At 37.7% G+C, this 24,022-nt stretch overlaps 1 protein-coding gene across 1 annotated transcript in view; it reads right to left on the reverse strand.

The window, feature by feature from the left end:
* Positions 1-876: 876 nt before the first annotated feature.
* LOC109078807 (GTPase-activating protein and VPS9 domain-containing protein 1-like) overlaps positions 877-24,022 on the reverse strand; it is a 37,178-nt gene continuing 14,032 nt past the window's right edge. The window contains exons 5-27 of the mRNA XM_042763038.1: positions 23,485-23,619; positions 20,850-21,042; positions 18,769-18,923; positions 18,260-18,389; positions 17,823-17,948; positions 17,555-17,728; positions 15,515-15,640; positions 13,981-14,115; positions 13,123-13,242; positions 12,155-12,232; positions 11,085-11,431; positions 10,437-10,524; positions 9,572-9,604; positions 8,711-8,782; positions 8,493-8,633; positions 7,779-7,908; positions 7,492-7,604; positions 7,200-7,359; positions 6,835-7,022; positions 6,220-6,433; positions 4,899-4,971; positions 4,610-4,807; positions 877-4,047 (exon numbers count right to left, since the gene is read on the reverse strand). Of these exons, the coding sequence (XP_042618972.1) occupies positions 3,907-4,047; positions 4,610-4,807; positions 4,899-4,971; positions 6,220-6,433; positions 6,835-7,022; positions 7,200-7,359; positions 7,492-7,604; positions 7,779-7,908; positions 8,493-8,633; positions 8,711-8,782; positions 9,572-9,604; positions 10,437-10,524; positions 11,085-11,431; positions 12,155-12,232; positions 13,123-13,242; positions 13,981-14,115; positions 15,515-15,640; positions 17,555-17,728; positions 17,823-17,948; positions 18,260-18,389; positions 18,769-18,923; positions 20,850-21,042; positions 23,485-23,619 (3,270 nt within the window). The 3' untranslated portion in view covers positions 877-3,906. The remainder of the gene's footprint in view (positions 4,048-4,609; positions 4,808-4,898; positions 4,972-6,219; positions 6,434-6,834; positions 7,023-7,199; positions 7,360-7,491; positions 7,605-7,778; positions 7,909-8,492; positions 8,634-8,710; positions 8,783-9,571; positions 9,605-10,436; positions 10,525-11,084; positions 11,432-12,154; positions 12,233-13,122; positions 13,243-13,980; positions 14,116-15,514; positions 15,641-17,554; positions 17,729-17,822; positions 17,949-18,259; positions 18,390-18,768; positions 18,924-20,849; positions 21,043-23,484; positions 23,620-24,022) is intronic.

A 24,022-nucleotide genomic window follows, 5' to 3' on the forward strand; every position in this document is an offset into this window, starting at 1 on the left:
GGCTGTTTAGATCTTCATGCAACAATCTGACATCAATATGTAACACAGTTGCATCAGACAAAACCCATTCCCAAATCCAGCATGCACAATCAAATCAGCAAACCCCCAAGAACCTTTGTTTACAAACGGATAACCGACAATAACACGGCCATACGACTGCCAAATGTGTTTAGATGTGGGGTGATGACCCCGTGTTGTATAATCAAAGTTTATTCATATCACTAGCCTGTTTCGCCAATAAGGCCTCCATCTCACACAGCGGGCTGCCCATATCCACCCGATCTCACCTAAACAAAAGCCATCTCATCTCCCAACCGAGTGAGTCATTTCAGGTTATTAATACAACTAATTACCCTTTTTCTGGCCAAATTTGAATTTAAATGAACAATTGGAGATATCACCAAGAGAAGCAAAGGCACCCCGCTGTGTTTTTTCCTCTGATGGAAAGATTACAATTAGAGCACTGGAGTGTTAAGGGCAGGAGAGAGAGAGCGAACGAGAGCCTATTACACAGAAAAAATCTCCAATTACAAATCCACTATACAGTTGTCAGTGGTAATTAAATGTGTGGCAAGTGCAGGGGCTTTGCTATTTGTTGCGGCCTCTGGTTCGTCATATTCAAGCCCAGAGACGTGCTCGATGTGAAGGAGACAGACATCAGTGTGTAGAGATGGAGAGAATGGCAGTTAAAGCAGGTTCTTCCTTGTTGATCAACCGTTCAGAGATTAATAGTTTGAGCATATCGATTTCGAATAAATTCTTTCCACCATCTGACCATGGCCACTTCAGGAGGTTATGGCCAGCGCAATTAAAACTAAATCTCTAGTTCTAGAAGCTAGAAGATAGACATCAGGACATTTAGTGTAAAAACACACGTTGCATGTTCACAGAAAGTCTTTATTATTATTTTTTAAAGAATTATGTACAGGTTTATATTAAATCCCAATACTGTAACACACAGAATGCCTTCCCAACAGGAACCCAAGTGAATAAGCTTACAAATGCAAGCCATTACCCATAATTCTCTTAGCATGCTCTTCAAAACAGTGGACCATCATGGTACGGTAAGGATTATAAAGGTCTTAAATACAGATTGAGTACAACGCAACATACTGTTCAGATATTAACCCAGTTCAATTCAGTTTAGTACCTCACAACCCTGTTTACACCAGTTAATCATTTCTGGAGTCTCTTTTGCTAAAACAGTGATCAAATGAATAGTAGTGTATTTTATTCAAACGCTCTCATTGGTTTAATTAAAATGATCCTATTGGAAATCTCAAAGATTATGCAATTCGTCTTAGGTTAGAATATTTGCACACTGAGGCCGTCACCTTTTATTTCTTCCAGTAAAATGCAGAAGACCAAAAACACCAGCCTTTCAATCTCAAGCAAACTGTCAGAGAGAAAAAAAAATTAAATCAAGATCTTTAAATATTTGCCACAGTTTACACAACCCTTAGGACAGGCTTTATACACAAAAATGTGAAATATTAAGATGTTCAATCAATAAACACCCGATTCCACATTGCAGAAAATGTTGAAAAGGCGAGAGAAAAAAAAATATAATTTAAAAAGGAACAAAACTAATATATTCTGTTATAACATTTATATAGAATATAAATGATCTATTATATAGAATATAAATGTTATATTATACAAACTTTCTGCAAATTAAGAGTCTTGTAGCTGATGCTCTTTGTATTTCAGTTTGTGCAAGAGAGAGATACGTGGTAGTAACCGGCAATACCGAATTCATGCACCATTCGAATCAGAAAGACAGAAAAAAAGTATATACAGAGCTCTAAAGGCTACAAAAGCTAGTGGAAATAAACACACTACAACATTTTATTCATCCCTTTATGTACACAGTTGGAGGTAGAACTAATTGTTCTAAGTGCATCTACTATATTTCAAACACCAAAATCAAAATCAACACCAAGCCCTCAGTGTTTGCTTTCAGATGTTTAAGAGCAACACTGAAAGACAGATTTGAAGCAGGAAACTCTGAAACCACATTAAATATTAAGGATACGTTTTGTTTGCCCATGTTCTACTTGTGTGCAAAGGTTAGTGGGAAGTTTGGATCTAATAAAGATTATTTAAGAATAACACAGAGCATGATATTAAATATTCCTGTTTAAATAATATACTGTGTTGTTATTCATTTGATATCAACAGCAAAAACTGTTATGAAGAATATGTGCTAGCTGTGACGGGGTTATGACACGAGGTAGCCTGTATCAATACATATATTATCCTCAACATCAATACACTAGCATTGATAATGATGCCACAGTGTTAAAATGTTCTTTGCTATCTAAGTTCAAAAAAACACTGTCAGAAAAAAAATCAAAAATGATACCTTAAGAGGTACAACAGCTTTTAAAGGGACCAGTTTGTACCTTATCCACCCCTAATAGTTGTGTATTAGTACTTTAGAGTACCAATATGTACATTTAAGGTACTACTATGAACCTTTTAGTGGTAAATATGGTGTCCCTCTGAGGGTACATCCCAGTGACAAGCAGTTGTACACCTAAAGGTACAATCATTGGAGTTTTTTTCCAGAGAATGAACCTCAAATTACACAAAAATATTCCTCCAAACTCATAGTTTAACTTGGGAACTGCATTATAAAAATAACAGTGATATAATCCTACAAAAGTAAAACTCTTGAAACAATACATGGAATTTAAAGACAAGAAAAGGTCAACAGCAAACTCAACAAAACCATACCATACTGTAAGACCCAGCAGCCAATTCTCCACCTATTCAACACAAACAACAATCCACATACTGAAAGACCAAATGTGGAGGGTGTTTCTACTTGGCAAGTTGTACTTTTTCTTTCAGGTTTGTTATTAATAGCATAGTGACGTTTAGCCAGGCTTGACTCCGACAGATCCGACTTCCTCACTTCAAGGAAGACGCAAAAAACCCGAAATGTGGCAGAAAATCCACCAAAACTAAAAGAACAAGTGTTACTGCAAATATCTGCAAGGCACTAATTTACAACTCTATCCGCTAATGTGAAGACAACCATTTTAGCAGCTCTCTGTGAGATTGAACATTTCTAGAACTTGTTTCCTCAACCGGACCGTGTGCATCTGCCCAACAACTAATTCATGGAACAGGTCAGTAAATAAAATAAAACATTAAATACAGGAGTTAAGTAATAAATACATTTTATTTTATATAAATATGTGGGCCCTTATTTCCAAATTGTCTGGGAAACGTAGGAAAGAATGAATGTACAATAATGACAACACCTGTTTACATTCATAGAACAAGCTGCCCTATTAAAATAATGGCATGTTTAATTTGATAAACTGTAACATTGATACATTGGCAGCATCTATAGTGATGCGTTCTTTGATATGACTCGGCGTGTGACTGTTAGCTTTGAACAGGGTGAGATTGCACGGTTTATACAAGGAGGATAGAATCATGGATTCCCCTCAGAAGCGTCCCGACACATAATCGATGCAGGTATATCCTGGTCCCTTTTTCATTTGATAGGTATGTTTTAACAGAGCTAATTACTTGCTAAATCTGTTTAATATAAAATTTGATTCTAAGCCCCAGCACCTCCCCAGTACTACAGAAAAAGACGTGGGTTATAAGCAAGATCAGTAGAGAGTGGCAATGTCGCCACCTGCCCCATTATTTGTTTTCATTCGTTTAATACCCCAGCGCATGTAAAACCTGTCATGATCATATCTAATGTTTAATCGATTTTAAACTTGAAGTGTTTTTGCCTCTATGTACAGCTATACAGACTGAGGCGATGCCACGCTGTGTGTTCTGAAGGCGATGAAGGGGAGAGTAGACATCCGCGCTGTCCTCTCTCTCTCTCTCGCTCTCTCTTTCCTACAGTCTGTCCATACAGGTGGCTGTTCTGCTTCACTTGCGATCGTCGATGGTTTTAATGAATTCCACGGCAGCAGTGAACTGCATCCACCAATAGCACTCCTCTCCGCTCAGTCTGCTGGCGTAGAAATTATTGATGTACTGAATGGTGGACAGAAGGCAGGGAGGGTTTGCCTGGAGGGAGGGAGAGAACGAGCGAGAGGGGGGAATTAACGTACGAGTTAACACCTGACCACCCACATTGTGCATGCTTACACATTCAAGTGCACTTACAAGTTTAGAAAATCTGGTGTGGGTGTGTGCATAACTAATGCAAATAGGTATGGGGTGGGGAAAAATGAAAAAACACTAAATGAATATTAGGCAAAAACAAATGAAGGTTAGGCATCTTTTTAAAGGACAAAGCAATGAATCCTGCTCTTATGAAACTGCAAGTTGCTTGTATTTGAAAGAATATGCAGTTTTTCATTACGTCTTAAAGCAGTTTAATAAAGTCATCATGTGTTACAGATGTACTGTAGTTGGGATTACAGAACAAGCTAAATTTATTTAATGAACTTCTAAAGAGATATTTTTATTAAATACCAAAGAATATTTGATTACTTATAAGACACCAATGCTTTTGGGCCTTAGTGCCAGCCAACTATCAGAAATGATCATTGTACTGTTACAGAATGCACAACACACTTAACACAATTATGAACATTAACACTCTAAGGGTTGTCTCTTAACTTACTTTAATCAGGACAAAGACGAGCACTGGGACAAAGTCATCAGCCCCGGGTACAGCGTCCTCATTGGCCAGGCTGAGCAGGTTCATAATTGTGGAGCACATGCGCAGGATGCACTGTACTTTATCTCTTGGGGTCTTATAGGCGTTGATTGTCCTGATCTCAGCCTGTGCTGAGGGCCATGGTGCCTCCTTCAAATAGACCTGCACAGATTCACACACACACAAATTCACAAATTGCTATTTTTCTGTCTTTGTTTCTTGCTATATTTTGAGACATATTGCAAATGGTTACCTCCGGGATCTGCAGGGCTTTGTGATTGGCTGTCACCACTTTGGACAGACGCTGAATGTGCTCCAGAAATAGCTTGAATAAAGGAGACATACCATTAACCACTTATACTATTTTCTTGTGCAAATAAACAAAAGCACAGCCATTTGAAATAGGGATGGGCGATATCTTATCGTTTGCGATATACTGGTAAAAATTCTCCCCATGATAAGAATTAGTCTTCTCGTGATGACAGAGATAAAACCTAGTTGTTGACATATTTCTGTGTGTGACCGTGCGGAGTGACATGGCAGAAAGCAGATGTGAAAATGATGAGGAGTTTATCGCTAAATGAGGAGCTGCCTCTACAATCTGGGACTGGTTTGGTCAAGGCTGAACAGTGTGACAAAAAAAAAAAATTGTATTACTGTGCAATGAATAAATGTACTACAGTAGTAAGTGTGCAATACAGTTTGTATGTGTCTGAGCCTGTTTACAAACTTGTTGTCCAACAAAGAGATTCACTGACATACTTTTACTCCAAATCCACTTCATAACATTGAGTCGAGTGTTTGAAATCAATTCTTTTTGTGACCAGATGTGGTTTTATATCACAGAATGAGGCAGAAATCGTAATATTTTATAGTATTCTATACAGTGATAAAGACTAAGTTGATTAGCATTGCATTATAAATATACTTTATTCTTTTAAAAATACCCAAGATGGCTTGAAAGACAAAGATAAACCATATATTGTCACAATTGTGTGTTTATTGTCTTCATTTTTGGTCAGTTTAAGTGTTTCTATCTTTTTACTCAGCTATACCGATAGCTGGATGTCTTTTTTATAGCTGGATGTCTTCTTTGTCCATATTAGGGATTTCCTGGAACATTGTAAGGTCTATTACAGTGATGCATATTTAAAGTTTCTGCACTAGGGGGGTAAAAAAAATAATACTTCTCTCTAAACAAACAGGAGTTTTTTTGAATATGAATTATTGTCATTGATAATGTGTTATCGCAATAAATACAAGAAAATATTGTGATATAGTTTTATATATTTAGTGTTTAATATTTAGTGTCAAAAAAAAAAAAAAATATATATATATATATACTAAACAGGATTTTGGACTAATAAAATATCATAGATAAACAGGATTTTGGACTAATGAGATTTCAGTGTGGGCGGGGCTAACCAGTGCTATGCAACAAAGACAGAAACCAATGGATGGACAACAGCTCAGACAGATTAGTATAGAGGAGGTTGCTTAATGCATCACATCTGGATAAGACACAATGTGGAAATTAACAGGAATAAGGAATAAGGTTTTATGCGTTTCCTTACTCATCTCTGTGGATGTCCCCATCCTGATTGGGGTAGAATGCCAGTTTGAAGATGCGGTTCATGACGCTGCGTTCGATGGCCATCTGGGCATCCTGGAGCTGCTCTTCACTGGCGTACTGCCAGATGGCATCATGGGCCATGGCTCCATACAGGTAACGCAGGAAATCCTCCACGGCTGCTGTCTTATCATCAGCTGCTGTGCAGCCCTGAAATGCTGCAGAACCACAGAGCGAGTCAGACTTAAATGCAGGGATTTCATGCTATCATTTCATACAAGCACTCAAATTTAGTTTAATTAAATGTACACATGGTAATTTTATTTTGCACTAAAAAATATATTTTTATTTTTGAACAGCTGCAGCTACTCCAGACATTTTATTTTGCCCATCTATATAAAATAAAATTTTATTTACAAATATCATATGTGCAAATTTACTGCTAAGTATTGAAGTGCTTTTACACTACTGTTCAAAAGTGTGGGGTCAGTAAGAATTGTTATTTATTTATTTATTAAATAGAGTTATTTAGCAAGGATTGCTAAAAGTGAATCAATCAAAAGTGATTTCTATTTCAAGTAAAACCTGTTCATTTGAACATTCAATTCATCATACAGACCTTTGATGAAGTCAAGCATCTTTGACTCCATGTGTTCCAGGAGCAGTCGGACACAGACGGTGGTAAAGTAGCGGTTGGCCACTTCTTTATCTCTCAACACTCTCTGCAGGAGTCGCTCCAGATGAGCCTGAGATGTCTGCAGGCCTTGCCTGCACCGCGTCAGATAGGCAATGTACGGAGCCCGTTTCCTAGTGCACAAAACCATCACAGTGCTCACTATGGAGTCATGGCCAAAAATATGTCAGCACAATCTTTTATTAAATGGTGATTCATAGTTGTGCGTGAGAGAAGTGAGTAAAAGAGAGAAACAATGTGACTAAGTTAGTGAGACATTAAGAGAGAAAATAAGAGAGTTACGTGTGTACCTGTAGTCCTCTGCCATGGCAGTGAGCAGTTTTCTGCAGGTGCGGGGGTCGAGGTGGCTGACGCAGCGCGTAGTCTCCTGGATCTGAGCCATCTGGTTCTTATCCTGCAGGTTAATGGCCTCCGCCAGCTGCACCTTCAGAAAGCACACAATCTCGTTGTCTGAGGAGAGAGAGGAGACAGGGGCCAGACATAAATGCACAGTGTTTTGAACCTCAAATCCTGTGAACCAGCTACTTTCACCCCATGTGTACAGAGCTATGAAAACTTTAGTTCAGATGAAAGGTAAGTAACCTTCAGGATCTGCATGGTCTGGGAGACCGTTACGTGTTGTTGCTGGTGGAATGATGGGAAATACAACCGAATCTGCAGAGCACAGCGCCAGGCGTAGCTTTTTCTTAATATCACTGCAGAGATACAACAGACAGATTATGCACACATAAGGTCAAAATTCAGTCATCATTCAATTTCTGTTAAATGTTCATTGCCATTTTGCTTCCTGAGATTTAGACTTTCAGTATGTACTGATTTTACTTTCAAGAGAAAGTAAGTGTGAGTTAGAGTTTGTTTGCCTGAGACACCTGAAGGAGAATGTTTTGTCCTGAGGTGGCGCTGTCTGACTGGCAGAGTCTGGAAGGTCATCTGCTGAGATGTTCTGCAGAGCTTCATCTTTAGGGGAGTCGTGCTCACTGTCTACTTCTCTACAAGGCTCTGTAAAAACAGTGACAAAACAGCAGATGACAAACGGTTTCATTGATAAATTTTGTCTAACAGATAAAAGTAGAAGCAACATAAGCAGTACTGGGGAAGCAATTAAAAAAAATGTAGTCAAGCTACTCTTTAAGTAGTTATAGGAAACTATTTCCTCACCCCAGTGCTATTCTAAGCACAAGATGCTAACAAAAGCTATTACACCTTCGTATTTAATAAAAAAAAAATAATAATAATAAAAAATAAAAAGATTTAACACATTTTTCTACAAAATAATGAGAGGAACTTCTGCACACTGAGTCGCTGTTGAATCTGTAAATTATTCTTGATGAACTGAAGTTTATATACAGATTCAACACTGAATACATATAAAGAATACAATAAAATAAATAATTTCATAAAATTCAACTTGGAGAAAAAAAAGACTAAACAATTCTGTGTATACATAAAAACTCCATAAAATATTATTTGTGATAAAAAATTTTCACTTTCACAAATTGTTAGAAGCATCATTACAATTAATTATTTACTCCATAATACTGAAGAAACATGTGTTTCTATGTTATAGTATGAATATTACAAACCTTGTCCAACATAAGTTCCAGCAAGTGCCCCATCACTATGAGTGGGTCGTTTCTCCATGATGTACTTGTACTTGTCCATTATTGCCTCTGCTGACTGGGTCTTAGAGCTCTGCCTGAGCGCTGAAGGCTCATCTGGTATACCTGAGATGCATACACACGTCATCAGCTTGGACAATAGCTGCAGTGAGTGTATGATAACAGTTAAAATGGAAGCAGACCTTGTGGTACCCTCTCCACTCCTTGCTCGTCTTTTTCAGGCTTGTCCCGCTTTCTGAGCCCTGAGATCGGCACTGTAAAAAATAACCGAAGCGGTTATTCTCACAAAATTCACACAAAGCTGCAGCCGTGCTCCTACAAGGCAGCAAACCTCAAAACACGGACCCTCTCCAGTCCACTGTACCAAATGGACGAACATGCTTTGAATGTATTTGCTCCACACAGCCACTACCAAATATTCAGTTAATGGGGAACTAAAACAGGAAGCATGTCACTACTAAGTGCAAACACACAGATGTGGACCTCTGTGCTGCAGAATGCCATGTGTATGTGCAAAAAAAAGAAAAGAAAAAGAAAAGAAAAAAACAGATTAGTTAAGAAGAACACAAAAAATACTCTAATACCAAAATACTAAAAAAAAGAATTCTACAACAAAAAAATAAAAACAATAAAAAAATCACATTCATTTAAATTAATAATAAAAAGTTATATGCTAGTAAACAAGCTTGTTCTTTTAATTTAATAATAAAAAAAAAAGTTTACATTAATTTTTATTATTTATTTTAGTTTTGACTTGACACCAAAGTATGTAGTATTTTTCTGTAGTTTTTGTATCCCTACAGCAAATTCTACATCTTTTTCAAGTGCATATGAGCAAAATCCTTTTATAGAGTTCAACCACTACAAAATAAATTATGGAAATCCAAGATGGCTGCATGAATAAAAAGATGAAGCTTGACTGTGACGCGACACAGCTCTAGCCATCACGCAGTGGTAAAGAAAGTCTACAGGAGCTAGCAAATATTCGGGCTGCTAGTCTATAGCCCTAAACTGAGTGGGAGAGAGCTTGAAGAGTGGGTTACCTGGGAGTTCACCCTCTGCAGTCCAATAGAACACTGTGTGAGGAACATAGACAGGAACAGACAGGGTTGGGCTTCACACACACAAACTTTTCGCCCAAGCCATGCTAATTGCTAATGAGCATTAGAAAGTTAGTAGACTGATTTGAGTTGCATTGGCTGTCCAAAAGGTTTTTTTTTTTTTTTAATTCATACTTTTAGTCTGCAAGGATGCATTAAATTGATCATACATGACATTAAAAACATTTATAATGTTACAATAGAATTAATTTTTTAATAAATGCTGTTCGATTGAACATTATATTCATCAAAGGATCGTGAAAAATGTATACGTTATACCCCAAACATTTAAACGTACATGGTAATTCCATACAAAACATCTTGTAAAATGTAAACATACTGTTACATACTGTAAAATGGTCAAACATCTAAAAGAAAAGAACAGTCAATAGAAAAGCCGTGATTTTTAAAATAAATAATGTCTGTCTTCTTAAAGAAGAAAATCAGAAATACAAATTCTTCTCCAATTAGAAATACTGCTTAACAAATGCAATAATTCAAATAAACATTTAAAGCTTTGTACATTTAAATAAGTCTCATAGTTGTAGGGATGCACATTAGAGCAGTGGCCATATCAGTATTAGCCAATAGAAATGTTTTTAATTTGATTGGTTCAGTTGAAATGATGGCAATAACAGAAGCAGATATTATCAGCACTTTTCCCCCATTGATACAGAATTTTTATTTCTATACCAGCTATTTCCATATTTAAATGCAATTTTCTAGTCATTGACCACTGATCCAGAGGATGATAGCAGACATGTACCCATTACAAAAGCCTTCAGGAAAGAGGAGTTGGGCTTCTCACCTTTAGGAATGGCAGGAACAAAGCGCTTCTTCCACCAGGGTCTGTTCCTATCAGACTTCTCATCATCGCTATCCTTTCTGTCCTCAGACTGCACACACACAAAAAACATGATTATTTAAAGTAGTTGCTCACTCAGACATTTACATCGTCAATTACTTAACCTCAAGTAACTCAAACCCTAAATGAAAAAAAAAATTACGATTTTTTTAATTTATATAAGAAAGAAAGAAAGTGTAAATCGATCAAAAGTTACACTAAAGAATGTATACGGTTACAAAACATATCTAATTTTAAAAATAAGCTGTTCTTTTGATCTTCAAATTCATTTAAAAAAAATACAATCATGGTTTTCACAAAAAACATTATGTAGCACAACTGTTTTCAACATTGATAATAATATGAAATATTATATTATATATTATTATTATAGCAGCAAATCAGCATATTAGAATGTTTTCTGAAGGATCATGTGTCACTGCAGACAATAGTAATGATGTTGAAAATTCAGCTTTGCCATCATAGGAATAACATTTTAAAATATAATAAAAGAAAAAACAGTTATTTTAAATTGTAATAATATTGATGCGGTAGTGCAAGTATAGATAAATAATACTGATTAGACAAGACTGATAAATCCATCTGTCTCACTTCTCCTTTGAGTGAATCCTTGCTGGGAGAGGAGGTGGGTCCTGTGGAATAAGCCCCAGCCGGGTCTCTTTCCTCCATCATGGTCCTGCGGTTCAGTCCGGGATCACTGTTGGGTCTGCGCCCAGCGCACACAACATCTGTGCTGCGGCTCCTGACCAGCCTTTCAGGGTAAGAGTGCCTCTGTTTGGGATGCTCCAGGTCACTCTGCACCAGGTGGGGGGCGAAGAGGGGTGGACGAGGCTCCTGGTAGCCTGTTATGCTGGCCTCTGGAATGGGCGGGTCAGGGGGAGGGTGAGGGGGCCGGGGATAGTGCACCTTGGGCCGCACAATGGTGCCAGTGGATGAACCTGCAAAGACATTTGCCCCAAATTTAGAGGGTCTTTGCTTTTGTATTTAAATCATGTCACTGGCTAAACTCTGTACCAGTGAGAAAAACATTTTTGCAAATTGATATTTGCAGCATAACCTCCAGTTCTTGACAAACAAAACTAGAGCCAGGGTCGTGGCATGACTTCTGTTTAACTGGCATTCATAAAAAAAGGTTGCATGTGCACTGTCAGCAGGAGTGTGTGTGTGTGTGCGAGAGAGCTTGAGAGAGCTGTCAGAGTCAGACAGACCTCAGGTGAAAGTAGGCCACCTGTTCCAAGGGTACAGCATCTCTACTGTGTGCGTTCCTATGCCAGCCCTGTGCCACTAGCTCAGTGGGGACAGGCCGCTGAGCCAAAACGCCTGCAGTGAGGTCTAGCAACCTGTCATCCCCTCACCTTGCCACACACACACGTATTCTCACAATGTCTCTCCGACACATTTATGCAACTTTCCATTGTAGATTTGTAGGCTTAGACAGACACAAATCAAATTTAGCCTTTAAACACCAACATAATAAAACCCTCCATTCTACTAGAATGGGCCATAATAGGACAGAAATCTGGCAAGCGCTTGCTTTATTTCACAGCGCACACACTGTTTAGTGGGCTCTTGTCATTAGGCACATTAATGGCACTTCTTTCTAGCTCTTACATGTGTAAGTACTGCATTCTACAGCAGTGCATGCTGGGAAGTAACATTACCTTCTCCAGAGGACAGAGGATCGAACATGGCCAGCAGTGAATCTGTTTGAGAGGGTGCACAGGATAGACTGTGAGCTCCTAGAGAGGTGAAAGAACGGAGGGGTGCATAAAGGGATAAAGTAAATGAGTGACAAAGGACGTGTTAGTCCCACACCAGAAATCCCAAGAAACATATTCAACAGCTGTGCAGGATAAGAATTAATAATGATAAAGATGCACCAAGTTATTACGTTTATATATTGTGCTGGTTTTTTTCACTTTTAAACAACTGATATGTCAGCATTATGCTCTCTGCTACCCCTTTCCCATAAACTGGTGTGAAAAATGAGTAGACATCCAATGGAAAAATACAGGTGCACTGATATTAAAATTCTGTCCGATAAAGAAGAGCCAGTTATCATGTAAAATGTTATGGCCATTGGTCAATAACATTAACCATTTTTTGTTTTTGAAAGAAGTCTCTAATGCTCACCAATGATGCATTTATTTGTATAAAATATAGTAAACCATTAATATTAGAAAAAAAAATATCAATATAAAATGTTTCCTAAACATATATAAAAACACTAATATGAGCTGATAACAGAAATGGTACTGAGACATTGTAAATGTTGTCTGTATTCAGACCCCAAATGTAAAGGTAGTGTAAATATAACAGAAATGGTACTGAGACATTGTAAATGTTGTCTGTATTAAGTTTCACAGATGATAACAGAAATGGTACTGAGACATTGTAAATGTTGTCTGTATTAAGTTTCACAGAAGTGGAATCATTTCCCAGCAAGGGATAACCATACTAACCACCTTGATGTCTTGAGAGCCACAGTGAGGCTCTACTCTACTTATATATTTACATCTTAAGGAGTAAAATGTTCTTAGTGCATCTCTGAGAACAATGCAGTGTGTGTGTGTGTGTGTGTGTGTATGTGTATGTGCGCCCAATCAGTCACTTGATTGTGTGTTTGTACCATGAGCAGAGTCCTCTCCATCTGGGCTGGTCACGGAGTCTTTGCCTCCAAAATCTGAGCTGCACTCTGAGCGTAGGTCTTCAATCTTATTGGGGATGTCCTCAGACGTGGCACTGATGCCTGCACAAACAATATGTAACAAATCAGCAAAGCCTCCAATTATAAATTACAGAAAGAAATATATTACCTATAGAGCTGTGAAGTAGTTTGGTTTGTCAAAGAGGAAACTTTGCCATGACATACTACCTCTGATACAAATGAACAAATGACAAAAAAAAAAAAAAAAAAACACTTTGTTCTGCTGCCTTAGCAAAACGAGTTTACAGTTTGACTGTGCATATATCTCTCAGATCTCCAGAATAGCTCAGCGAGTAAGCAAAAGTCTAGCGTGTAAGTGATGGAGTGGTGGCCATGCTGAATAGCCAATCTCATTTCAATCTCTTCATGGAAGCGGAAAACCATGTCAATGCTCCCTTGAGCACACAAAGAGGGCCGGAGAATCCCCAGGGAGGTCAGAGTAGGTGAACGAGAGATGGAAATGGTAAGATTGATCGGAGGAGGAATAAAACTCGATCCATCTGCCAAAGTCCTCAGGGTAAACTCCCCACAAGTAGTCTTTCGGGAGTTTGCCGTTGTCTTACATGGCTATTCGTCTTCATCAGCATGTCGGGGAAGAAGAGTCACTGAATAAATAACTCAGCGAAGCAGAGAATAACATTCAAATGTGACATGCAAGATGTTAAAACCTTTGGATTGTTGAACCCTGCAAGTTCACGTTTGCACAATTCCGCGATTCCAGATTGACAGCGGTTGCTCATTTGAATGCATTTAGACAATTAGGCTTTTGTGTATGTGTACCTGAAACGACACTGAGTCCCGGGGTGCTGGGTCGGGAGCTGACCTCTCTGACCTCGGTGTCATCTGAAGTGCTACCCACACCTGAACAGCTCTCCAGCTCCTGCAGTCGTTCTTCCTGCTTCAGGTCTGCAGCTTCTGCAACACAGATTCATTAACTGTAGAAAACAGCGTATCCAAACACACATAAATACACTCAGGGCATCGCCGTCGAGGGCTCTAATTTACGTGCTCATTTGTAATAATGCAGGTCTCAATTGGTCTTCGGGGTCCACTTTTCCACTGCCTAGAACTGAAACAAACCCCAGCAAAGGAAAAAACAATCACTTATTCTCTCTTTCTAATGTTTGTGATGCAAAACGGACAGGGAGACAAGACCACACACAGACTGCCGTATGCCTGCTACTGGCACAGTCTGGTTTTACATTATTTCTGATTCACAATTGCATGATTCAAAACATAATCAGCCCTGTTTACAGGAATATCATTAGGGTTGTCACAACAACCAAATTTCAGTAATGCATACCAATATCATTGAAATTTTAAAATTCTTGATACAACAACAAAAACTTAATATGATACTGCACACACTGGTCTAATTAAAAATTCAAACGTTAAATGTTAATTATGTTAATTTTCAAAATGCACTAAAACAATGGAATATATGTTATTAAAGTGTTTATTCAAGTAAATGGTCAGTAATAAAGAAAAATAGCAGTGAGTGATGTCAACTAATGTTATTATTATTATTATTATTATTATTAAGGCTGCATTAACACTTTAAATGTGACATCGAATGCTCATTTTCCACAAGCAGGTATGATTCTTTAGGGTCTTCATGACATGTCTGCAACATACTTTGGTTAAAATTCCTCAGTGGTCATTTACCTTTTCAAAAACAGTTATGTTCACAGTGACCTGTTTCTGTGAATGTCTCTTTAAATGCAAATGAGCTCTGCTCACCCCGCCCCTCTCTTCCGTGAAAGAGCAAAGGCGTTTTGCAGATATTCATAAGAAATATAAAGTGCGGGTCTTACTTCTTCTGGAGGTACAGCTGGATCACGTACAGTGGGTACTGATCCATCCTTGAGTTTCAACTTTTTAGCAAAATCTGCATTAAATTGTCACTCGTTCAGAAAGCAGTCTGAAGTAAAATGATTCAGGCAGTAATAGACAAATTAAGGTAGATTTGGGGGTGCATTCCCTACAAGAACAAAAGTAATCCACTGCATCTTCAGCAGCTCAGATGTCGGGAGTAAATGACCACTGCTATGTTCATTCTTACATTCAACAACAAAACACCTCAATCGCTTAGGAGACATTCTTGTCTACACCTGCTGCGGTGTCGAAACAATGTCAGACTGTTTACAGCTCACTCAGGACAGGTCTATGCTAAAACAGTCGTGGGAGGGGCCTGTGCAAAGTGATGTCACTTTGCCAATAATCTGTGGACGGCTTGCTCTGAGAAAGTGTTCATGGGGATTTAAAAACAAGTGCTGGGTGGATTTTTATCGTTATAGGGTGGTTCAACTCTCACCTGAGTCACTCGGCAGAACCTCCACACTCCACGCCTCACTCGTCGTCTCAGAGATGGTAGAACCGTACGGATCCAGAAGCACCGGCAGACACAGCATGCTGCCCAATGCGTTCTCCGCAGCAGCCCCTGAGGAGAACACACATAAGAAACACATGGGTATGAGGCGTCTGTGATCTAAAGCAGCAGGTAGGCAGACTGCGACAGGAATGGCCAAAGGTTAATTGCAGCCTCCCTCTTCACACAAAGACCAAGACAGGCATACACGGTATCATCAGTGTTATGACTTTGAGGTGTGGATCGAGCCGAGCATCACTCATAACCTCATTATTCTCTCAACCAGCATCCCACACAATGCCTCCTCTCTCTGCAACACTCTCAACAGGCGCTAACGCCTAACAAGGCAGAAGAATAGAGATGGAGAGCAGGAAAGGGAGGGGGAGAATAAACAGCTAGCATGGCGGGGTGGCGGGGTGTTTGCAAGCGTGTGGGGGCGTTTGATGGTCGGGTGGAAACAGAGATCATGAGCGCTCTGTATGAAACTCTCCACAGGTCACGTCTCCCCACATATGCACACATACATATGCGCACAAGGGCAGGTTTGGTGGGCCTGCAGGAGAGCTTTCCCCCGCTGGCCCTGTTTACAGTGAGTGAGGCAGGGGCTCTGGGCCGCCCGTCTTTCAGGTGCATGATTAAATGAGTGGCACCCACAGTAGTGAAACAATTAGAATTTCTGCCTCATTATCATGGTAATCTTATCAGTGGGATAATGAGGTATTAATGGATATTTAATGTGTATCTCATAACCCAATCCCTCTGAGAAAACACATAAGGAAATCGCTGTAAATTCACTTAATGATGGAAAAGTCCCCCAACGCCATATTCCGAGGAATGAAAAATGGAGGATGCAAATGAGAAGGAACCAAGGTCAATAAGACTGCAGGGACTGTGTGAATGTCAGAGAGAGGGAGGCGAGAAAGAGAGAGAACGTGGAAGACGAGGGAACAGAGTGAAAAGAAGGGCTGGACGGAGCAAGACCGACTGAAATACATGGAGAAGGATGGAATGTGATGGGATGAAATGAGAAGCAGTTTTAGGTTGTTCTGCACATTACTCTGTTCCTATACAGAAATTTCACACTTGACATTTTTGAGTCATTAATAAGCCTAACCCTATAGTTTTGTCTCAATTCAGGAAAGCATGACAAAGACAATTCATTTAGCCAAGTTTAAACAAATTATCCTATATTTTGAAAACTGGTTTTCAGATTTTGTCTAAATGTGCATTATTGCAATTATACAACAGTAATCTAATTTGAAAGTATAAAACAATTTATAGAAAATTGTTCCATTTTACCATAATAATAGCAATAATATACAGTTTTAAGTTTATTTATCACTATTCAATATTTTTAATGGCATGTACGTTTATTTACATATACGAAAATACATACATACACACACACACACACATACACACATACATATGTGTTTATTTACATATATGTAAATACACACACACACACACACACACACATATATATAAATATATATATAAATATATATATATATATATATATATATATATATATATATATATATATATATATATATATAAAAATGATTATATTATTATAATAATAAAATGTAACAATTTAAAAAAATTGCTAAAATGACAAATATTTGGTATATAAAAATATAATTATAGAATTGAATAACAGTAATAGAATCCAGAGAAGTGCAACTTTTCAGCAAACCACAAGGTGGCAGTAATGGGTTAGCTAGCCACTAGGCCAAAAGAAACCGTGTGATTTGTCAAACTTATCAAATGTGTAATTTGCACTTAAATGCAAAACAAAATGTTTGGAATCCAAAATCAAAATCAACTCTAAAACTAAACCTTAAATTTAAATTGCAAAGAGAGAAAAGTTACTGTTTATGGTTATATGAACTTTACACAATCTATAGGAAACTAACGCACTATAAAGTGCATAGCCTTATGACTGTAGCCATTACTGCAAGATTTGCAGAAATACACTCTTACCTGCTATCTCCTGTAGTCGGTCCTCATCCATGTTGGGATCAAAGTCACTGCCCAGGACATCAGTGCTCCAAGTTTCACTGACAGTCTCAGAAATGTCTCTGTCTTCTGTTAGTCCCATCATGTCCCGAATCTCGAACTTACGCAGCTTATCATCCAAATTATCCTGTGTAGTGGCTACATAAAGAACAAATCAGAGTAATAATCAAGCTACACCGCTCTAACGGAACATTGCTACAAGAAATCATATTGCATTAGCTGCTGGAGTCACCTTGTTCATGTTCCAGTAGCTGCAAGGCCTCTGCACCATTGCTACCAGACGGCCCTGGTCCTCCTTCTGACACAGACTCTACCTCCAAGTCCAAAGAAGAGACTGAATTGGAGCGGTTAGACGGCCCTGCAGACAGACCACATTTATTCATATTAACTAATGCACTACTGCTTTACTTAGTTACTTTGTTGATGTTTAGCCAACAGAACACTTACAAAACAAAACAGTTTCTGTCTATGTCTGGGTGGGTTGTGTGAAAACAAAATTCAATTTAATAAATAAATAAAAAAATAAAATAAAATAAAAGAGAAATAAACTACCAATCTTTTACATCTCAATTTATTATAAAAGATAATAATGGAAAAGAATGTGTCAGGTGGTTATGGAACAGTTTATGTACAACAGAGTCATCTGCTGGTTGTCTGGTGAAAACACACCCTCAGAAATGCCCTCCAGGTTGTCACTGCAGAGTGAGAAGCGCAGCGTTTTGTCAGGTTTGCCATGCAGTTTGGTGTCATCAGCTGGGGCGTCTCCTTGTCCACCATCTCCAAGATGCAGAGTCAGAACCTACACACAGACACAGCAGTCTCTTACCAATATCACTATACTAGTTTGGAAAATTGGAAAAACATTTATTTGAAAAACATGGTGGAAATATTTATTTGATCCCCTGCTGATTTTGTAAGTTTGCCCACTTACAAAAAAAAATGAAGGTTCTGTAATTTTTATGGTAGGTTTATTTTAACGTATAAAGACAGAATACCAACCAAAAAATCCAGAAAAACACATTATATAAAGGTTAGAAATTGATTTGCATTTCAGTGAGTGAAGTAAGTATTTGGTCCCCTACAAACCAGCAAGAATTCTGGCTCCCACAGACTGGATATGACACCAGACTCAATTAAAATAAACCTAACAGCATGACATATTGACTAAAGATCCTGACCTCATTTTCAGACATCATCCCAGGTATGGTCTGGAGTGAGGTTCCCAGCGAGATGACTAGCACTTCTTCAGGTGTGACCTCCTGCAGAGACTCCTGAGAGCTGGCTTCAGTCTCACCCTCCTGGGCCATGTTAGATCGGCTTCTGCTGCGAGAGCCTGCTGGGTGAGGAACAGTGGGAATGGAGACAAACTGTAAGGGTTAGAAGAACAGCAAGGCTGCTAAGTGTGTTAGCAAAAGCCTGCATGAGCACTAGCATTCACTCAAAAAACATCTTTGAATGGCAACAATAACATGCGAGTGAACATAAACTTTTAATGGAACTATGGCAAAATATATTTTACAGATAACATTTTAAAACAATGAACATATTTTGTTCCAGACTGCTTAAAGACAAATTGGACTGCCTCTTTTTATGGTGGATGAAGCCTTTTTTGCAAGATTCTAATGTCTAATGTATTCTAATGTAGAAAACAGCTAGCGTGGAATATGGTGGAAAAGGTGCAGGCACATCTTCCAAAATTTATGACACTCAGATGTCTTGCTTGTCTGAGCAACTTCAACTACATTTATATCGCCAGGGGCAAGTAATGCAGCCCAGATGTGCTACAGCGAGAAGCAAAATGCATAGCTGGGACACACACGGCAGACACAGCAATCGCTGGCAATGGCATGGGTGAAGCGGTGAGAAGCTGGACAGGGGTATTTGTACATGTCGGTCACGGCAGTCTGTCAGGGTTACCCACCAAATGGGGTTACTAATGGTATATGAGCGGACAGGGCAGTGGCAGAGGGCTCCCAACACGTTATGGCTGCCAGCTGTTGTCCTGATGTTCATTGGCAGCAAGGCAAGAAGAAAGGTGGAAGAGACAGAAGGGGGAAGTCAGAGAGTTGGTGGATAAGATAAACAGTGTGTAAAAGATCAGTAAATGAGTCTAAGAAACAAACAGTAGTTAATTAATAGAAAACCACTAACTAGTGTCCATGTCTGGGTGAGTTGTAAAGAAGAGATATTAGCTCTGTTTCAGCATCCTTATGACTCTATTCTTAAGCTGCCCATGAGCTAACAATGCTATGCTCTATGCTGAAAAAAAGGACAAAAACAGATGCTGAAAAACAACAACAATGCAGATAAAAATGGGTAAAAACAAATATTATAAAAAAAAAAAATTAAATATACATATATATATATATATATATATATTTATATTACTGAATTACTTTGATTCAACCTTTTTAATACTGAAAGAAATATGTTTTATATGATTTTAAATCAACATTTCTTTGACCTCATCAATCATCTCAGAATTATTTTTGTTGAATTAAAAATTATTAATTATTTAAAAAAATATATATATTATTATCATTATTATTATCATCATTCGAATGAATTCTAAAAAAAATTATTATTAATATATTATTATTTATCTAATAATAACATAGTAGTGTATTATCTTGCATAATCTTATAGTATAAATAATCTTATTTATTAGTAGCAGTTTATTTATTTATGTTTTAATGCCATATCAGCAACAATGGCTATATTCATGGCAACATCAACAGAAACATTTCAATACATTATTTTTTGGAATAGTATTAGTAGTAATATCTTATAACAATAATAATAGTAACAGTATTAAATTATTAGTGTCGTCCATTCTTAAATAAAATACTTTTATTATTATTATTATTATTATTTCTACTACAATGTCATCTATTTAAAAATCCCAAGTGTCCATCCTCAACCACACAATCATATGAACAACCAGTAACTACCAACACTGGTTCAAGTTTCACATCCGTAGAGCACAAAACTTACTTTCAATATGAACATCACTGAAAGCAATGAAACTTGGAGTTCAATAAGTGAGGCAGATGTTGATTTAATGCCCTTCTTGACTGACTCAGTAGGTTCATTCAGTAAATTCAATTTAATTCTTTTTGAACAATTTCAAAGAACCGGAACAAAGAGTCATTTCTTCTTGTATCAGATTACACTGGACTGTACTTTCTATAATCAGAGGGTTAGACTCCAAAGAATCTGCAGCAATCAACATGCAGTAAAGTTAATGTAGAAGGAATACCAATAGGGAGTCTGTTCTTCTTGTTGGCGGGTGTGGTAACTGGGGAGAGCTGGGGCGTGTTAGAGGGCGTGAGCTCCAGGCTGTTGCTCTTTGTCGTGCGGGACTGAGGTACATGGGCTAATAGGGTTTCCAGAGCAAGGTGGTCTTCTTCTCTGAGCTGATCTCCTGCAGTAACACTACGCACAAAGTCCACCTGAACAAAGAAATTAGGTTAAAGACATTTCTTTTTTTCCTTGGCACAAAGACACTATCAAACAATCACTCCAAGTTGATATCCTGTGAAATGAGGCTTGCAAAGATGTACAATAAGCTTTCTTTATGTCTTCAGGTAATTTTTTTTAACTCATTCTTAAGCAGTAATGGTAATTAAAGCAGGTGAGCCTCATTATTCAGCTATCATCATTAGTGAATTTCAAACAGTGAGTCTAATGCAATAACAACATAGGAGTTGGCTAATTGGCTCTGTAAATGACAGTGTGATGATGAACATCTTACTGCACATGCTGAGAAGAAAAACACAGGGAAACGGAGGGTTATTGGCTCTTGGCAGTGTTGGGCAGGAAGAGTTAAAGCAAGAGTTAAAGGTATGCAGTATGACTGTTACTGCTATATTAGTGGGATGGGTTTGGGCATGTTCTGTTGAGGTTTGTAAGAGGGTGAGGTAGACGAGTCATTTTTCATTGATCTGAATCTTCTGTAAAAGCTGAGTTGCTGAGTACAGTAAAAGCACTGAGATATGTTTTGATTAGGGCTGTCAAATGAATAAAGTTATTATTCGTGTTAAATTAATTATGTCACACTGTGATTAAATTAACTACAAGTTATTTCATATCAATATTACATAAAAGCTCTCAAATGAAGAAATGCAATGCTCTATCTTCTACGATAATCTAATGTCAATGTTTAGAAGTAAATAAACTGTTTGCTTTTTTTTCCATATCTTTAGCATAAGCCTGTCACAGGCCTACAGTCCACAGTAATCCATTGTGCAATCAATCTGTCTTAGAGCTGTTTCTCAATTCCAAGAACGCAAAGAATGGACTTGTGTTCTCGTGGAGACTGGTCTTGCCAAGCTTCCTTGGAAGAACGAACTCAGAAGGACGCGAGAACACACCCTTATATGAGTATTGAGATGTGATGCGTTCTTGCTTAACTGACCGCATGATCACAGCATAATCAGCGGCCAATGAACCATAAATATAACATAACATTACAAATAAATGTCATAACTTATTAAAACATTTCAAGCTATTATAGATAATATTTACATACCGTATAATTGTTTATCGTTTTATTTTATAGCGTTACATGTTTATCTATGACTATGTTAAGATTAATTTTAATATGCCAGTAAAAATACTGCAGACTTTCTCCGGGTCTTATAACTTTATTAAAATTAAGTAAAACAAAGCGATAAATGTTTACTTTCAAGAGTCGTCAAGCATTTGCAAGAGCGAGTTTAAAGCTTACAGGCTTCCGTACCCCGGCCGCATGCAGCGTCTTCTGTGATTTCTAACAACTCGATTCTCTCAAGTCTGCTCTCGATGCATCCTCGATATCAAGAACACATCCGGGCACTTTAATGCGTCCTCTGTACTTGCGTTCTTGAGAATTGGAATTGAACTTCGACGGTTAATGATGACGTATAGCGAGAACACAAGGGACGCAAGATCGCTAAAGAACGCATATTGAGAAACAGCCTTAGTCTTAGTGTTTTTGTGTACTTATTCACATGCAGGTCAGAGGACATGATTAAACATGTTAAATTTAGTATCACATTAAAGTTTCTATAATTGTACTAAATTACAATTTAATTGGACAGTCCTAGTTTACTGAAGGTAGACTAGTATGTGAATATGACAATGTTTAGGACATCCCACTCTCTGCTAAACTAAACAGATTCATTTGAATAGAACTGTACAGAAAATGATCAAGCTATAAACATTTCCATAAAGACTTAACATTTCAGGCAGGAAAAGGATGTGAAACTGCAAACAAATTCTTATACAAGTCATAGTGCAACTTATTACAAAACTACAGACCAATATTTTAGACGAATGTGATTTCATGATGACCACGTCAACAGCCAAAAGCTCATTTGTGACCCTGGACCACAAAACCAGTCTTAAGTCGCTGGGGTATATTTGTAGTAATAGCCAAAAAAAAAAAAAAAAAAAAAAAACATTGTATGGGTCACAATTATCGATTTTTCTTTTATGCCAAAAATCATTAGGATATTAAGTAAAGATCATGTTCCATTAATCTATTTTGTAAATTTCCTACCGTAAATATATCAAAACTTAATTTTTGATTAGTAATATGCATTGCTAAGGATTTAATTTGGAAAACTTTAAAAGCGATTTTCTCAGTATTTAGATTTTTTTGCACCCTCAGATTTCAGATATTCAAATGGTTGTATCTCGGCCAAATATTGTCCTATCATAACAAACCATACCTCAATGGAAATCTGATTTATTCAGATTTCAGATGCTGTACAAATCTCAATTTCGAAAAACTGACACTTAAGACTGGTTTTGTGGTCCAGGGTCACATTTGTACTTTTGATGACGTAATCATAAAAATCAGATGAAGTTGATTTCCTTCCATACATCTCTTTATTCACTGCATTACATACCACAGCTAAAAGCTGATTATGAGTCATGTAAACCACCGTCCGTGTGAGGCCCTCTAGTAAATTCATTGAAGACATAGGTGGAGTCTCGACAGCTCTTCCACCAATGACGACGTCCAAAAACGCAGAAACACACATCTAAAAAGACAAAAAAAAAGCTGCAATGACTCAATCCACAAAAAGAGTGTTGGGACATGTTAATGAACCATTTAACATTCCCTGGTCATGATTGGAATAGCATACTACCATTGTACTACTCATACTATTTCTGTAATATGCACAATGTACTTTGTGCAGTATATTAATATTCTGCATGTATGGAATACCCAGATGACATTTACTAAAATATTACTTAACTTTTAAAATAAAGGAGTATGTGCAATAACATATTACATTTTGTGGTCAATTTGTATTGAGAATCGTGAAATTTCACTGGAGTTGGACGCCAACATCTACTTATAAATATATAAACAAAAATATAAAGGAAAAAATAGATCAGAAAGACGATCAGAAACAAAGAAGCTTTATAATTCTGGGTTTG

Source organism: Cyprinus carpio, chromosome A8 (assembly GCF_018340385.1).
Source record: "Cyprinus carpio isolate SPL01 chromosome A8, ASM1834038v1, whole genome shotgun sequence".
Classification (NCBI taxonomy): Eukaryota; Metazoa; Chordata; class Actinopteri; order Cypriniformes; family Cyprinidae; genus Cyprinus; species Cyprinus carpio.